The following is a 19,137-nucleotide window of genomic DNA, read 5'->3' on the forward strand; positions in this document are numbered from 1 at the left end:
TTATTACTATTAAAACTATTAAAAATTATTTTGTTAACTGAAATAACGATGAAAAAATGTAAATGTTGCTAAAATATACATATACATATTACTAAAATAAACTTAAAATGTTGCCTTGGCAACTAACTCAAATAAAATGTTTAAGTTCAAGTATAAAATTACTAGAACTAAAATAGAAGTAAATTAATGCTAAATAGAAATATTAATGAAAAAACTAAAATTAATAAAAATGACAAAAGCATTTAACAAAATTACTGAAACTTAACATACAATTAAAGTGAAAACTAAAAAATGTAATAATTAGTAAAATACTAATAGTATATACTAATCATATAAAAATAAATAAATAAATGAAGTAAAACAGTATAGAACAAGGTAAGCCACTTAAAAATAAAGAACACTTTTTTTTATTTAATTTGTTATTCATTTAATTTATTTATTAATAATTATTTTCAAAATAAAGATGTAAATGAATAACTTTTAAATGGTCATAAAAATAAATATATGGTGGTGCAATTAATGTTTAATTAATGTTTATATAGTGAAATCTAACAATAAATAATACATTATCTTTTAAATTGACAAATATATACTGTAGAAATATATACCAATAGATTTTCTTATCCTTTTCACATTGTTTTAATTAAATTAATAATTTATTCCTTACTTTTTATTTTTATGTGGATCTCCTAGTTCTCCATAGATTGTGAGTGGTTACTGAATAATAGAACGCACGTTTTGTGCAGAAATATCATTGCAAACCATTAAAAAAAAAATTATGTAACCTTTTGCAAAGATATCTATATGATAAAGTTTTGCTACAAAACTAGGATTCATTGTCTTTGTGAAGGTTAATGCTAACGATATCCTTCATGTTTGAAAGCGGAATCCTTGAATATGCTTTCTTTTGTAGGTTTCGTGGAGGATTGGACGTGACACATGGACAGACAGGCTCTGAATCTGTGTACCACAATTTCCACAACAAGGAGATCATGTTCCACGTGTCAACTAAGCTGCCTTTCACAGAGGGCGATACACAGCAGGTATTCACAATACTGTGGGTTCAGACAGTGAGAGGGTCACTCATAGCACATTTGTTTTCCCTGCTTCTAGATCCTATAAACTGTGGTAAGCATTAGTGGAACAAAATATAATCAGTTGCCCCTGATAGTACATCATGTCCTGATGCAAAATAAAATAACAAGCCACATAGGTATGAGCCATCTGGATTGACAGAAGGGGAGAAATCCATTCCTTAGCACTGGGGCAGATGCTGTTCTCTGCAGCCACACACTGCTGATGTGCTGGCAGATGATTGTTGACTCACAAAGTGACCTTTATTCTGCACCTTCACTGGCAGCTCTGTGTCCTCTGAGGAAGAGTGTTTTTAGAGCTCACTCCTCAGGGAATCTTCTACATTTAGAACACATGAAGCGCACTCCTCTCTCTCTCACTGTCACGTGTGCACACATACTCTGCAGTGACTGGAGAATGACAGCAGATCGAGTTGGTCAACTGATGTCCATGTTTAAATGAGCGGCTGCAACCTCTGTGTTTGCCCTTGCCAGCCATCTGTTGAGACATGTTGTGAAAAACAACTTCAGCACATGGCATCATTGACACAAATTAAACCTCAAAAATGTATGGAATTTATCATCAGATGTCTGCCATAAGAGTCTACCACATTCCTAAGTAATAAAGTGCAAGATGTTGCGCTATGATTTGAATATATTCATGTATAAAAGGCATAATATGCAATGGATTTAGTGAATTTATATAATGGCATGATAAAAATATTAAAGACGTGAATTTTCATTAAAACAGCATTTTTAAAGCTAATTTATTATGTCTTGTTATTCTTTTTATTGTTCAAAAGTTTGGAAATTAATACTTTTAGTCATCAAATGCACATTAAATTGACCGAAACTGACAGTATAGACATTTATAATGTTGCAAAAGATTTATATTTCAAATCACCGCTGTTATTTTAAACTTTCTATTCAATGATTTCTGAAGAATCGTGTGGCACTGAAGACTGGAGTAATGGCTGCTGAAAATTCAGCTTTTCCACCAAAGGAATAAATTACATTTTAAAAAACATTAAAATAGAAAATAATTATTTGTAATAATATATTAAAATATTAAACTTAAATATTTGTATTTTTGATCAAATTAATGCAGCTTTAGTCATAAGAGAAATGTTTCAAAACCATTAAAATATTCTTATATCCCCTAAACATTTTAACTGTTTGATTAAACATTAATAGTTGGCTTTTAATGAAACTGTGGTGAGCAAGTGTTTTGCATCATACATTACTATAGTTTCTATTTTAGTAGACTGCAACACTGTGTTTTGACCAGTCAGCATCCAGGACTCACTTTTTTTATTCTTCTTTGGCTTGAAAGCTGCTAATACATTTTAAATTATGCCAAAGAAATCTCACTTTAACCGTTGTATAGTATTTGAGTTTGATGAAAGTGCTACTGTTACTTAAGGAGTACTGTTACATTTAAATGAAGAATTATAAAAGTGAACTCTCTTGTTTTGTTATCACAGCTACAAAGGAAGAGGCATATAGGAAACGACATTGTGGCCATCGTGTTTCAAGACGAGAACACTCCATTTGTGCCAGACATGATTGCCTCCAACTTCCTGCATGCCTATGTAGTGGTGCAAGTTGAAAATGCCTGTTCTGACAACGTCCTGTACAAGGTATATCATCACAGTATTACTGCAATCTAGGGCTTCTGTAACACTTCTCTGTGAGTCAGTAAGTGATATATGCATTTGTCATTGTCCAGGTTTCAGTAACAGCGAGAGATGACGTCCCCTTCTTCGGACCACCCCTCCCCAACCCAGCCATTTTTAAGAAAGTGAGTAGATGAATCTAAATAAATGCAAGTGGTGTATTTATGCATTGCACTAGCAACATCGGGGTCATGGGTTCAGGTCTTAAAGAATGCACTGATGAAATATATACAGTAAATGTGCTTTAAGTGGCATTTCAAGGAAAAAAGTATCTGCTTAATACAATTCCTTTCATTTCAAATGTTTTGGGTCAGTAAGTTTTATTAAAACATTTTTAAAGTTCTCCTATGCTCAAGGCTGCAATTATTTGATTACAAATACTGTAGAAACTGTAATATTGTGAAACAGTATTACATTTTAAAATGATGTTTTCTGTTTTATATAGTTTGAAATTTATTCCTGCGATTTCACAATTTATTGCTGTGAATTTCAGTGTCACGTGATCCAATTTGGTGATCAAGAAACATTTATCATTATTATTTTCAATGTTAATGACAGTTGTGCTGCTTAATATTTATGTGGAGACTGTATTCTTTTTTAAGAATTCTTTGATGACTATAAAGTTCAAAAGAATGGCATTTGTTTGAAATAGAATTAAAAAATTTTTAATGCCTTTACAATTACTTTTGATCAATTAAATATTTTAAATGGTAGTATATGTAAAGAAAACAAAAAAACACAATTCTTCCTCTCCATCCATCTGTATCTCTCTCATTTGTTCTCCTTTTGCACCTTCCTGCCTCCTCAGGGCCCAGAGTTTCGCGAATTCTTGCTTACCAAGCTGATCAATGCTGAATACGCTTGTTACAAAGCTGAAAAATTTGCCAAATTAGAGGTGAGTGTCATTAAGTTGTCAGAAATCAGTGCTCATATGCAACCCCAAGGTTATGGTTTTGGTTTTAAATGCAATGTATTAATAAAATGTATTTTATGATATTTTGTGACTAACAAATGCATACATGTAAATGTCCTAAATTAAATTCACAAGCCTCATCTAGCATTAATTAACTATGTTCAAATGTATTCTATGTCTAAATACAAGTATGCTATCCCACTTTTATCACCAGGAACGAACCCGGTCTGCTCTGCTGGAGACGCTGTATGAGGAGCTGCACATCAACAGTCAGGCTATGATGGGGCTGGGAGGAGAGGAGGACAAACTGGAGAATGGAGGAGGAGGGGGAGGGGGCTTCTTTGAGTCTTTCAAGGTAATCCACAAGGACACAGGTCTCTGGGGTCTCTGAGAGGGCACTTACATCCAGAATAGAGGAGGATGGGGATGTTTGTGAAGCATTGTTGTGGCTTGTGTGTGAATGTTGGACGGGGTGGATTTGGTTTGTGGTCATAAATCTTTTCCTGACATGAGTTGTTCATTCAGAGCAGTGTTATTTTACTGTCTTTATATACTATTATATTTGTATAATAATATTGTATTTTTTGATAATATTTTAAATTTTATTTTATTTTTATATTTTCTGTTTTCATTTTAGTTTTTTGTAATTTTTATTAGTTGTATTAGTTTTAGTATTAGTTTTGATTTAATTTAGGTTTAGTTATTTTAGCACTTCAGCTAAAACCTAAAAGTAAACATTTTTATGGGTTTAGTTTTAGTTAATGATAATTACTCTAGTTCAGACTGGTCTTTTTATCTTGCTGCTATTATTCTTTATGAATGGTAAAGATGAGCATTTTCTTCTCTCTTGGGATTTAGATGGTGGCATCTTTATGACTCCAGCTGCCAAGTGATGTAACCAGTGCTACCTAAATTAAATTACTCATTACCATAATTAACACTAATTAGTCCTATTAGCACATTGTCGAGCATAAATGCACTCATGAGATTTATCTTATGCTCTACAGTGTTTTGCGTCCTGAAATAGTAGTAGTGCATGATTAATCATACACGACACAAATATTTCTCTGTAATGTGTAGAATTATGCCTGACGAGTACATAGGGTTTATTTTTCAAGTAGACTGAATTTTCCATAGCTATAATTCATTACAGACAGTATGTGCGTGGCAGCCGGGTTTATAATTGAAGGTGTTCAGTGGTGTTCACGCATTGATTGTGGTCATCCAGACATGAAAAATCAATCAGACTTCTCATAAATCAATTTCATTATCTGCCTTTTAACCTATTATATTTGCTTCCGCAACCACTTATTCACACAGTTTTCATCAGCAGCTGTCAATAGCCGAACTCATTAGCATAGACACAGCTCATCTGTGGTTGTGGCATTCTGGGATTTTCTCATGAAATCGGGCAGCACTTTAGTGGGTGATGTTAAATCAATATCCATTAACACTCTCAGGTGGTTCTGCCTTCTAATGGTTGCAAGCTTCCATCGTGAGTAGCCAAGCTCTCTGCTAGCTTCGTATCATCTGTCCTCCCTCCACCCACTTGCTTTTTTTCTTTTACGAACAAAACTGCACTCTTCGCTCAGGTGTTGCTCGGGTCGTTTTAGCTACTTGATTCATTGGCTTCAGACCCACTCCACTGGCCTCGCTGACCTGCCGCTGCTCACCGTGTCTCCTCCTCATCTCTCCCTGTGCTATAGCGGGTGATCCGCAGCAGAAGCCAGTCTCTGGACACCATGGGCCTCAATATCAGGAAGTACACAGTCTCCAATAGTCACAGCGGCAGTTTCACCCACAACAACAACAACCACTCACCAGAGACCCCCAAACCCCCTGGGATAGTAAGTAACCCGCTGCCCTACTGGTTTTCCAATGGGCCAAACTATGCTAGTCCCCTCACTTCCCTCCACTAGGAGGTAAAAACCCAGTCCTGGTTACACATACTTCACTAATTCCTGACTACACTGAAAGTTAAGCACATGCACAGATCCTCTGAGTTGCCAAAGTGAGAACAAAACAACACACCGAAGATGAAATAATTAATGATTAATCATTCCCATTCCCCTTCCAATTCCCATCATGCTTTTTGTATGTCATCTCTGCAGCTACTGATCTTATTCACTGGACCTTTTACAGTTTACCTCAGGAACATTTCTTTAAAGGGTCACTTAAATGCACTGGTCTTGCTCATGTTCGCTGATTGTTGATGTTCGCTGCTCTACAGTCAGGATTTCCTGAATTAAAAGGGCCAATGACATGAAGTTCCTATCTCGTAATTTATTCTAAAGTACATTAGCAATGTAATTAATAGATTCATTGACTACAATACATCTCTTCTATGATAAGCCTGATTATAATTTCTGTATTAAAATAAATTTTGATATTTTTTAGAATAAAAATAGGAATTAAGGGAAAAAACCTTAGGTAATTTGGCATGCATACATATACATATAAGAAATACATATATACACGTATATATAAAATCAAATAAATAAATTGTAAAATTCACAAACTTATTCACAAGCTTTCTTATTCACAGAGTCTCTGATACTGTCAATATAAATACATATTTCAGTTAACAAAACCATAAAATTGGGTTTTTTATTGGTAAATTTACACTTATGAATGTGAAATTTGGTCAACAGAACAAGTAAATTAATTAAGTAAAAGTACGCGACGCAAGGGACACAATTCAGTTCGGCAACGCTTGACGTCACTCCATTCAAAGTAAACGAGAGGCGTTGACGCCGACGCCCCGTGTGAATGTGAATATATTTATTTATTATTGTTAATGTTCTCATATGTTCAACAACTTAAAGCTTTAAAATTATTCACATTAAGGGGTCTAAAATAAAGAAAAGAAAAAAAAAATTGTTACTCCAGCACTTTATTATACTGAATGTCCTGTGGGTTTTTTTTTCTTTTGTACTTGAGTGCAATACATTTTGGTTGAAAAAATGAGAATCGTGTAAGAGAATCGTGATCTCAATTCCCATGGAGAAAAATCGTGATTCACATTTTAGCAAGAATCATGCAGCCCTAGATCAATGTCTCTTAAAATATAAGATAGGGTTAGTTCAGGTTGTAATTTAATGTTAATTTGGTGCAAATCCCTAAAAAAAATACATATACATACACCTTGAAAAATATATTTAAACCCTTTTTGAAAATAATGATGGTTGCATGGCATTTGTCACATGACATTTTTTCAGACAATTTTATTTAAAAAATTATATTAAAGTTTTTCAAATCCATCCATCAGAACTTGACACGTATGTTTTAAACTTGATTTTTTTTTAACTTTATTGCATACACTCTTACTGTATAAATATGTCATTGACCCAAAAGCATGTTATATCCAAGTGGATGCTGCACATTGGTGGTGGATGAGGAGAGATCCCCCACATGATTGTAAAGCGCTTTGGGTGTACAGCAATACACAAAGAGCTATATAAATGCATCATTCATTCATTATATGAATTTGCGCTTTCCCCAGAGAAGACTGTTATTCCTTTAACCCCCGTTATAATCACAGGAGGTGTGTGTGTTGGTTATGGTGAAGATGAGGTCCTCTGAGGGGTGCATGACATAAAATAGCCTGGAATGTGTTGCATGTTGCTCATGAGGGAATGAAATGCTGTCAGATCTACAAGGGGTCATGTGAGACATTATTTTGTTATTTTCCTTGCAGTGTCTCTCAGGAATGAATATTATCTGAATTTGAAGTAGGATAAGGAGGCCTGCAGCAGTGTTAGTATAAAGATGGTTGTGAATGTTTTGATCTTACCACATCCCCCACAGTATCAGACACACATCAGCACCGCATAAGAACCTGCTGGAAGAATTACATAATTGTGTGTGTGCATGTTGAATGGATTCTGCTGCGCTTATGTTTTAATATGCAGGTGTCCTGTTGGTAAGTATAATGCTTTCACAGATTAAGTGCAGAGATAGCATCCTCCAGCCAGCCAGCTCTTGCGCCATAAAGCGCAGCGGCTGATATAGTGCTGCTACTTGCCCTGGGGACTACCACACACTGAGAGCCATGCTAAGTCATGCCAGCACCCCTCGTGAGCACAACTCATATGAGTCGAGTGAAATCCCACTTTCCCCACAGGGACTCGCACTGGAACAGACTTCAGAGTTACTGAGCCATGCCTCTGTCACAGTTAATGTTTCTGTTATTTATAGTGCTATCATATGCCATGTCAGTCAAATAGCCTTCACAGAGGTTATGCAATGAAGAATAAAGACCAAAATGTTAGTACAACTAATATTTTGGTATTTGGAATTTAATCCCAAAGGTTACAGGCGAAAATCAGAAATGGTGTATTGATTCATCCCCTTATGGTGATTAAGTCAGAACAACCAGGTCCATTGAGAGTGATGGGAGACCCAATAAGGTCCTCTGTGACAGTGGTTATCAACTGGTTTTGCTGCAGGAACCAGTACATTGCGTGTCAAGTGCCAACTCAACACTTACCAAAATTATTTATCATTAACAAGTAAATAAAAACATATTCAAATTTACATTGAAACTTGCATAGGTCCAACAGTATGCAAAATTAGTAACATAAACTGGATAGTAAAATTAACAGTTTTGTAAAATCTGTTTTTAATTTTAATATTTACATTTTTGTTGTATTTTATTTTAATATGTATTTTATTTTTGTAAAATTTTATTTTATTGTAAATAAAAACATCCATAAAGTCAGATTGAAACTGTAAAGTACTTAGGTCCAACATTATGCAAAATAACAAACTTTATAGTATAATTTAAAGTTTTGTAAATTTTATTTTATTTTATTTCATTATTCCACTTCTATGTGGGACCCTGATATGAAAATGGTTTGGCTTCAACAGGCCAATCCATTTTTATGTCACGACCCACCAGTTGACAGCCACTGATCTATGATATAACTATGAGTATGGATAGTTAGCATTTTTGCAAGTTTAACATAACACCTGGCCCAATTAAACAGAGCTCAGTTACCAAAATAATGCATAAATGTTTATTTAACAGCACGATGTACATGACCTTCCTTGTCTGACTAACCTGACTAACTGTTAAACTGTGTTCAAATGTCAACTGTCCCAATGTCACCAATTTTGTGCTATGTGCTCCTACTTCAGCTTTCTTGTCCTTCACAGGTCCCCGTACCTGCTGAGGTTCCTCCGGCCCTTTTTTCCTTGTGTGGCTACTCTGTTGTGTTCATGACAGCTTTTTTCTTGCTGTTCATGCTTTGATGACTGTCTCTCCAGCAGATGTTTGTAGGCTATTTTGTTTGTATAACACATAATCTGCTGCATGGACTCATGATTTCTCTCGTTCTCTCTCTCTTTCTCTGTGGGCTCTGTGCAGTCATTGCTTGTCCCAGGCAAAAGTCCCAGTAAATATGGACGGCGTGGCAGTGCCATAGGAATAGGAACCATAGAAGAGGTTCATGTATAACTCTCACTCCTCTCTCATATGCATCATTTGTTCTCACTGCATGACTTTTACAACATACAGCTGCAGTTACAGTCAGCTAAAGCCCTTTTTCAATGCACTGATCAAAATTAGATTATGGAAATTCATATTAAGGGCTGATGCCATATTTCATTTTACACAAATAAAAACGAGGCTGAGAAATGGATGTGCATCCAGTTGAATTTGTTTCACTTTCTTTAAGTTTTATTTAAAAGTTTTAGAAATGAGGTTTGTCCACTGGAAATTGTTTGGAAATACACATTTTTAATGTTTTGTTAACAGAATGATTGCCACCAGCTATACACCCAATGAACAAACTATGTTTATTCCAGGGTTATTATAGTTTAAATTAATTAAAATAAATAAATAAATACAAATTTAATTTAGTTTCAAATTTCAGTTAACTTAATTGATATACTAAAATAACCAAAACTAAACTAAAAATGAATAAAAACTATCTACACATATATAAAACAAAAGATCATAAAAAGGCAAAACAGCATAATTACTAAAATATACATGAAATATAAAAATAATAACAAAATTTTCAATTAAATATGGCATTTTATCCTGAATACATCTACACGTCTACATCTGACATTCTAATTTCTGTTTTATTTCATTACAATTTTTACATTGTAAAATTTTTCTTTTATTTTTTCAATAATAACGTGTGGCCGATAACCGATAAAATTATTTTGACTAAATAAATACAACTAATAAAAATAAAACACTAAAACTAAAATCAGTCATTTTAAACGTGAATTTAGGCACCACAAAATTATAATGTGCTGTATGAAAAATGGATTTTCACTTTGATATTTTGAGATTAATTTAGCCAAGTATTACATTTAAAGTAAGTTATTATTAATTCATAAATTATTGCTTTACATGATGGTGAAGTTCAACTGTAAAAGCAGAGGAAATGGGCATGCACAATTATATATCCAATATCAGCCAATAACAATAAAACATCTTTAATATTGACCGATAACTGGTATGAAACATATATATTGTGCATCCATCATTAACAGCAGATATTCATGCCATACTATCCAGTCTTACTAAACAGGCCATATTTCTTTTGAATATAAGCTACTTTGACAGTAAGCATTGTTCAGTTAGAGTCATATTGCACACTTTTATATCCTCTACCACAGTTCTTTTAAAGGGGTCCTATTATGTTCTTTTACAAAGTCTTGATTTTGTTTTGGGGGTGTACTAGAACATGTTCTCATGCTTGGTGGCTCGAAAATCTCATTATTTTTCACATAATTTACATTATTACAACACCTTTCACAAACAGCTCGATTAGTTCCGGGTTTGATAAAGGCCCGCCTTTCGAAAAAACAAATGTGTTGTGATTGGTTAGCTGTCCCACAACGTTGTGATTGGCGAACAGTTTAGACGGCGTTTCAGTTTTGCCCCGCCCCTTGCCAAAACAGCAAGTTTGTCAATATTGCAATAAATTCAAACCTTGAAAATATTGAACAAGAGGATCGCACAGAACCTTTGCACGCACGGATATTGCAAGACATAATGTTATGGTTGTTTTGTTTTTTGGCTAAATCAGGTTTTAGATAGGATGTCAACAACAGCTTAAAAATAACTGCATTTACTAGATAAGCGCAACGGTAATATGTATTATGTTTATTGTTCTTTAATTCTAACATTATAACATGAATTGCAGTGAAACTGTTATACAGTTTAATTTATTTATACCATATAGTCCCACAGACTTTCACTATTTGTGGCGGCATAACGTTATATGCAAATTAATTCTCTGCCAGCGGGAGGCGCTGTTGGAGCGGGAGAGAGTGAGGTTTCCCCGGTAACGCTGTACACAAAACAGAGCTCTGCTCACAAACACTGCTTTTTCAGGCATTACATGCAAGATTAAATGAAAATGACATCCAAAACTTTCTGAAAACAGTCGGTTTCCATCAGAAATACAGTGATATAAAAACACCCGCACCGGGTTTTGATTTTGAAACGTGCAGTGCTCAACCAAGCGTTCTCCCCACCTGCCAACCATTAGAATTTCCGTAGGCGGGATTTATTTTTGTGATGTCACAAATACAAGAAAACAACTTTGTAGTTCAAACAAGCCGCTTGTTCGTTGTAGTTTTTTAAAAGGGATTTTTTAAAAACAAAATATCTCCCTTTGGAGTGGATTTTGAGATTTGTAACTTTGTAGATTTACATTTACATTTACATTTATACATTTAGCAGACGCTTTTATCCAAAGCGACTTACATTGCATTCAAGTTACAGTTTTTACATTTTATCAGCTTTAGATCTTTTTATTCCCAAACATACACACTACACACTAAAATTCAAAAAGTGAAAAAGCATAATAGGACCCCTTTACATGACCCATGTTCATCTAGATTCAGCTACGTTCAGCAGCATTGTTTCAGTGTTTATTGTTCATGGTGAAACGTCACAGATTTCATCATAGCTCCCCTTCCAGCATCACTTCCTGCATGTAATGCATAGCTCTGCTATGTTTATAATTTCCAACGTCACTTCTTGTTGTGTAGTATGTACTATTCGGTGTATTTCCATCCCCTCGTCTGATAATTGTACACTCTTTGCGAGGTAATGGCATAGAAACACAAAGGAAAAGACAACAGAGAGTCTTTCCGAAGCCTTTGAAGCCATTTTAGATAAAAGCCTTTTTGAAGGCCTTTCATTTGAAGTCATAAAGCACTAGCTGTAAAATCCCAGCGCTCAGGCTTGAAGAGAACAAAGTGTCCCCAGCGAGAGCACAGCCGCTCAGTGAAGCTCAGGAGATCCTGCTCCCATCTTTCATCTCTCAATTCAGGCCGAAACCCTCAAGCGCGCACTTCACATCCACCCTGCCAGTCAAGCTACGAAACAGTGTCTTTTGTTCTGAAAAAGACTGGAGCACGCCACAGAGAGAAGAAATAATAGACTGCTATTGCAAGTGGCATAACATAGACCTGACCTATAGAGGACGTATGAGACCACATGGTGACCATCAAAGTGTGAAGGTGTTTCTTTATGAATTCTTGGCTCACGGACCTTCTTGTTCTCCCCTACAGTCTTTGATCATTCCCGGAAAAAGCCCAACTAGGAAAAAGTCAGGACCTTTCAGCTCTCGACGTAGCAGTGCAATTGGCATTGAGAACATCCAGGAGGTCCAGGAGAAGAGGTAAGAGGAGGAAACTTCAGAAGCTGCAATTGTGAAGCATGACAATTTCAATGTCACAGATTCGGGCACCCTTGTGCTCAAACCTGCTTTCAGAAGCAAGATTTTCTGTGAAATTCATATATGCACTACAATTCAAAAGTTTGGGCTATGAAATGTTTAATTTTCTTTCTTTCTTTTTATTATCTATTATTTTTTTTTATTATAATTTCATTAATTTATTTTATTATCACAGTTTAAAAAAATTAGCAGCTCAACTGCTTTTAACATAATAAGATAATAAGAAATGTTTCATAAGCAACAAATGAAATCATAAGCCTGGAGTAATGGCTGCTCAAATTCAGCTTTGCCATCACAGAAATAAATTACATTTGAAAATAGATTAAAATAGAGTTATTTTGAATTGTAATAATACTTCACAATAATCCTTTTTTTTTTTTTTTTACAGTTTTTTTGTATAGGAATATTCCTATATAAAACTGTTAAATTTTAATAATAATTGAATATATTACTGTTTTGATCAAATAAATGCAGCCTTAGTGAGTAAATTAATCTTTAAAAACGTAAAATAAAATAAAAAATAAATCCAAACTTTTGAATGGTAGAGTATGTGTGCGTGTTTGAGAAAGAGCAGGGCTCAACAACAGCAATTACATTATGGCTCAGGACAGTTTGAGAGAGATATTATTGACAATGTTAGTACTGAAGGAATGGTTATATCCCAAAAATATTACATTTATTGATCATGCACTGTACATGCAAAAACAATACAACACTTAATATAAAATAACAGAGTTCTAAGCATAACCTAAAGTGTAATATTTCATTGAACTTTACACTCCTTTTGTGTGTGTTTATGTGTTTGGTGAAGAATTGCCGCTCTGTTGTCAGAGGACAGGACAGTGCTCTGTCTCTCTCTACCCAGCGTCACTCTCAAGAATGGGAGGCTCATCGTGGATCCCTCCAAGTATAAATACCACTATAGAATGACACCTCTATAACCATAGAGTAGCTGCTTTCCTTACCTGGCCATACCAATGCATCTGAAATGCTATGAATTATGGCCTTTAGCACATTATTAAACTGGTCACACATACAAAATCAGCATGCTAACTGATTGGTGGTCTGCTAATTTTTCAGCCAATCAATGTCTGCTTTACTGATTTTGCATGAGCTGGCCTTTGTCATATGTGCTGTAGTACTTACAGGCCCTTTGATTGGTGTTGTTCCGAATTAATGTGTTTCAGTATAGTGATGTGAATTGGCATGCACTGTTGTATCTAACTTAACCTAACTCTGAGTAGACTACAGTTTAGCTTAGACTCTGTCACCTTGATCTGTGACGTGTAGCGTTTCAAACACAATGCTTATGCTGCCCCCTGATGGTGAAAGTGTGTGTGTGTGTGTGTGTGTCTGCAGCAGTAGAGAGTGCTCCCCCAGCACACAGAAGACTCCTGACAGTGGCCATGCCTCCCAAGACCCCAAGTCTGAAAACTCCTCCAATCAGAGCTCTCCTGAGGTCCTCATCACCAAGAACAGGTAAAGTGAAAAGCATTAACCTGAGTGATGATTGATTCGATTTGTTCACATGTTTCAGTGAGCCTTAAACCTTGTGCTTTTATGTCTCTAGGGTTGATTTCAATTTTTTTGTGTTAAAATTTGTTTAAATTGTTTTTGAAACTTTCTACTATGCCTTTATTTATTTTTGCTTATTTTCAAATGTATTTTAATGTGTTTATTATATTGTTTTCCTTTTGTCCCAAACCGAGATCTTCTATCTTAACCTACGAAAAAGCATGATAAAATATAAATTACTATAATATTAATATATTTAAATAGTTAAATAAACATCTTTATTTTAATAAACATTTCATATTTTTATTTTAATACTTCAAATGTTGTGTGAGAATGATGTAAACACAGTGATTTATTTTTGAAAATTGAAATTGCCAGTACTGATGGACTGGTTATGTTCCAAAAATCTTACATGTAGTGAGTGATCATGCAAAGCAGTATGATACGCTGTGTGTGTGTGTGTATGTGTGTGTATGTATGTAAAATATATATAAACATATATAAAATATATATAAAACCTCTATAGATAATCAAAAAATTCCATTCTTGCTTATTAAGGAGACAACTGTGTTAATGAAGAGCAAGTTTGAGATGACAAATAAAAGTGTAGAATTTTTTATGGCGTGCTGTGTCCAAAAGGGCTGTTTTTTCAACTATACAAAACATGGAGAATTTTTTTCAATTTAATTACCATCACTTCCTTAATTTCAGATGTGGTGAAAATGACACGATAATCACTGAGAAAAAAAAAATGTTAATTGCTGGACATTGTCAGTTTTTGCTCATATTTGATGCTTGATAGGGTTTGCTACTAAACCCTGGATGGGTGTTTTGGTGGATGCAAACGATCTGACAACAAGAACTATGGGAGTTTCTTGCTTGTTACAGGTGAAGGCATTAAGAACATGTTTTTGTATGTATGTATGTGTGCGTAGCTCAAGCATCTACTGCCGGGCTCCCTCCATTCCTGAGGCTCATGACCTGTCCCGCTCCTCCTCTAATGCCAGCAGCTTTGCTAGTGTGGTAGAGGAGAATGAAACAGAGGCTACAGAGGACTATGACACTGGCATGGTGAGAACAGCACATTTATCGTCATGAACATCTCTAGAAACCTCACAGTCATTGCATGCAAACTGTCTTTAGCACAGACATGTTCACAGCAGAGACTACCATTTAAAAAAAAAAACCACACTAAGAAAAATTTCATATGTTTTGTCTATATGTCTGCTAGAGCAATTTGTTGTATTTGTCCCATTCAGGAGAGTCTTTCATCAGCAGATACTCCTCATAAACGAGACTCGTTCACGTACAGCACATGGCTGGAGGACAACATGAGCACTGCCAGCAGTGGGAGCTCTCCTGGTGATTGAAACAAGCTGTACAAAATAGTTTCACTCAAGTCACACCCTTAACATATTTATAAAAAATAAAACATCTTTGTGCTATCTTTGTGTAGTAGTGTAGCTTATGTTTGTGTTTATCTACTAAATAAATGTTCTTATGTTTCCAGCCGAGAAAACAGATGGTGGAAAGAACCAGGAGCAGAACCGTACAGACATCCGCATCAAACTTGAGCGACCGCATGACCACAAGTCCGCATCTGTGCGTAAGCCTAGTCTAAACATAGTGAATTTAATAGTATCTGCTTTAGTGTAAAGTTCCAATAACTGTTAATAGCTTTTTTTTTTTTCAAAAACATAAAAAAATCTTATAGACTCCAAACTTTTGAACAGTAGTGTATATATTATGAACACAGTTTGCACATAAAGGATGTCAGCTTCATTAGTCAGTTATTTGGTGTGTGTGTGCACTCTGCCACCCTTTATTTCGGTCTGTCTGTTGTAACTCTGTGACTGTGTGTGCGCATCTGTGCAGAACTGCTAGCCCCTCCTGATTTACTGCCTCATGGACGTCCAACAACAGGTTAGATATGCTGTACCATGACTGAATCATTTTCTTTCATCAACTGAAGATGTAAACTCACAATCTAGTCTTTTTTATAGCCTATATTATAATATTAAGACACTCTTTTAAAGTTCTGCAAGTATATGACCAGTGCTTTAAAGTGGTGGATCATATACATATGAATCATCCTATTTTTAAATTTCGGAAAACTTAATAAAGATAGACCACATACATTTTTTCTACTTAAATGATGGAAAACGTTTTGAGATATTGTTAGTGTTTTCAAAATTTGCCAGAAATGATGATTAATTTTTGGTAAATGTAACCTCTGTCTCACCTGAACATGTCAAATGTATTGTGTTTTGCTCGGCAGCCCACAATGTTTTTGTAAGTCAGTTTTTTTTATTTAAGAAATTCATACTTTTATTCTGCAATGATGCAGTAAATTGATCAAAAGTGATAGTTAAGACATTAATAATGTTCCAAAAGATTTCTATTTAAAATTAATCCATAGATGTTCTATCAAAAATGTATCAACTTTTGAACTATTAAATAGTATTATTATTCAACATTGATAGTGTTTCTTGAGCACCAGCATATTAAAAGGATTTCTAAAGGATCATGTGACATTGAAGACACAGGATTAAATTACATTTTTAAATATATTCAAAAAGAAACTGTTGTAATTCTAATAATATTTCACAATATTACTGTATTTTTTACCAAATAAATGCAGTAAGCATAAAAGACATAAAAATGCTAATTTTCATTGATAATGTATGTAATTAGTTTATGCAGTGTATGTGACAACTCAACATTTTTAATTTGTTGTTCATGCTAATGCTATGTCAGTGACCTGATTATTGTTCCAAACCTTATTGTCCAAACAGAATTTCCATTAGAAACACCTTAGAGAGAAAAGGAGAACTGGAGTTTATGCCGTTACTTGATGAAGAAGAGGATGACGAGGATGTGCATGCCCCAGAACCACAATCATGTGACCATACCTCCATCAGGACACTCAATTCCCTCACAGACTTGACCAGAAACAGGAAGGAGTTGGTTACAGGCCCTCCTTCAGGTTTGTCCTTCTCCTCTTGTGAGTGCATCAGTAAATGAATGAGAGCCTCCTCTGTAGCAGCATCTACTGACACACCACTGTGCTGGTGAGGGGCTAAACTAGCAGGTTATTTGAGGTCCTAACACTGTGCTGAATTTCAATTCTGTGAAGTTTGTCTCCTAAAGAACATTTCATCTGCTTGCACGACAAAAGCTTTTTAGCCCTGTCCCAAATGGTGGACTCTGCAACAGGGATAGAGGATTCTTCTGAAACCTAAAATGACAAATGGGAGGTACTATGGTCTCGAGGACTTCACTGCAAGTACAGTACACATCAAATGCACTATTTAGGACAGGGCCATAGAGACCAAACCATTTCTATTTCTCATATTCTGATATTGTTGTTCTGTCGTTCAGATTTCAGGTGTGAAAACCCTTCATTTAATGTTCATTGCAGTTGTGCAATACATTATTTAAGAGTAACATCACTCCAAAAGTTCAAAGAAAAAAAAAAGATCTCGTTTATCAATGATTGATATTTCAGTTCAGTTAAAATGCGTAGGGATACACCAATATAAATAAAAAAATATAGCATTACAGATAGGCTGCTAATAATTTCGTGTTATGGCCAGTATTCAAATTCTATACAATTTTGTAAAGAAATAACAAACAAAAATGAACTTTTTAAATGATACAAGTGAATTATTGTGTGTGTGTGTGTGTGTGTGTGTGTGTGTGTGTGTGTGTGTGTGTGTGTGTGTGTGTGTGTGTGTGTGTGTGTGTGTGTGTGTGTGTGTGTGTGTGTGTGTGTGTGTGTGTGTGTGTGTGTGTGTGTGTGTGTATATATATATATAAGTACACAGTATATCCGTATATTAGGGGTGTAACGGTACACAAACAAGACGGTTCGGTATGTACCTCGTTTTTGATGCCACGTTTGGTTTTGGTACAGCAGAAGGAAAAACTAAACATAAAATAGCTTTTTTTCTTACTAAACAGTGGTTTACTGAACAAATTGTTCTTTAAATAAATGTCATTATAATTACAATTTATAGGGATAAACATCTACCTCAGCTTATTCTCTAAACTACTTTTACATCATTATAAGGTTACAATTAACTACATAGCCCAAACTTTAATTTATTTTAAAATATACACATATATTATACATAAATATATAACATTCAACTTTGTATGCAATTGTATGCAAACATGTAAATTGCATATAATGTCATTTTTAAATTAACTTCTGAATTATAACATTTTTATTTGTTGTTGAAATATATTCATTTACACAGTAGGCCTACCTAGCTGTCATGACTGGTTTCATAACAGATTTATTTAAACATACATTAAATAATTTAGACCTCACTAACAGGTAAAGTTAAATATGAGTATATAGTTTAATATTTCACGAAATGCTCTTTAGACTTCATTTCTTTAACTAACGAGCTGTGGACAATGATGACTTGTTGTTTACAAGCTGTTTTGTTGATGTCTTTCCATGTTCAAACTCTGATTGAGTGATAGCATGAGATGTTCATTCATGTTTAAAACTAGTAGTAAAGAGTAAGGGATGATCGCGCTCACTTGGGCTTCGTGCTGCCGTTTGAACTGAGACATTTATACAGCGATCTGTCAGGCCACATCAAAGAGCATCAAAACATTGCTTTTGTTAAAATTGTTTTAATTTCCTGAACAAACCTGACATAACTTTAAAGACGAGACTTTGTTTCAAATCAAAAGTAACAATATATAAAACTGTAAGTTGGCCCCCCGACTGAGCCTGGTTTCTCCCAAGGTTTTTTCTCTATTCTGTCACCGATGGAGTTTTGGTTCCTTGCCGCTGTCGCCTCTGGCTTGCTTAGTTGGGGACGCTTCATTTCCAGCGATATCGCCGACCTTATTGCAAAGACACTATTCAAACTTATTGACACTTTATTTTCCTTTTTTTTATATATTGTGCAGTGCTTTGACACAATTTGCATTGTAAAAAGCGCTATATAAGTAAAGGTGACTTGACTTGACTTGACTTAAGTTCCCAATGAAATTTAACTTGCAGTTGTTAAAACAATGCTGTATGTGTACTGAACCGAAAGACCTGAATACGAGTAGTTACACCCCAAATATACTGTAGCTCATAGTTATTGGTGAGAATTGTCAGAAACTGGAGCGTGCTGTTACTCTTAAATAATGTATTTATCTGCCATTATCATTTGTGCATGGAGAAATGGGGCATTTTAATGAGTGCAACTCAAAGAAAAATTCATATTTGATTAGCGTCA

At 34.8% G+C, this 19,137-nt stretch overlaps 1 protein-coding gene across 9 annotated transcripts in view; it reads left to right on the plus strand.

The window, feature by feature from the left end:
* LOC306860262 (rap1 GTPase-activating protein 1-like) overlaps positions 1-17,508 on the plus strand; it is a 55,335-nt gene extending 37,827 nt beyond the window's left edge. For 2 of the 9 annotated variants that reach the window (XM_079401865.1, XM_079401866.1), the window contains exons 12-26: positions 914-1,043; positions 2,558-2,713; positions 2,803-2,874; positions 3,558-3,644; positions 3,877-4,017; positions 5,369-5,509; positions 9,031-9,108; positions 12,207-12,316; positions 13,185-13,280; positions 13,733-13,852; positions 14,824-14,959; positions 15,148-15,250; positions 15,399-15,490; positions 15,764-15,811; positions 16,684-17,508. In XM_079401865.1, the coding sequence (XP_079257991.1) occupies positions 914-1,043; positions 2,558-2,713; positions 2,803-2,874; positions 3,558-3,644; positions 3,877-4,017; positions 5,369-5,509; positions 9,031-9,108; positions 12,207-12,316; positions 13,185-13,280; positions 13,733-13,852; positions 14,824-14,959; positions 15,148-15,250; positions 15,399-15,490; positions 15,764-15,772 (1,471 nt within the window). In that variant the 3' untranslated portion in view covers positions 15,773-15,811; positions 16,684-17,508. The remainder of the gene's footprint in view (positions 1-913; positions 1,044-2,557; positions 2,714-2,802; positions 2,875-3,557; positions 3,645-3,876; positions 4,018-5,368; positions 5,510-9,030; positions 9,109-12,206; positions 12,317-13,184; positions 13,281-13,732; positions 13,853-14,823; positions 14,960-15,147; positions 15,251-15,398; positions 15,491-15,763; positions 15,812-16,683) is intronic. The other 7 variants (XM_079401868.1, XM_079401867.1, XM_079401869.1 and 4 more) reach the window with 4 other exon arrangements.
* Positions 17,509-19,137: the final 1,629 nt, after the last annotated feature.

This window comes from Barbus barbus, assembly GCF_936440315.1.
Source record: "Barbus barbus genome assembly, chromosome: 41".
Lineage (NCBI taxonomy): Eukaryota > Metazoa > Chordata > Actinopteri > Cypriniformes > Cyprinidae > Barbus > Barbus barbus.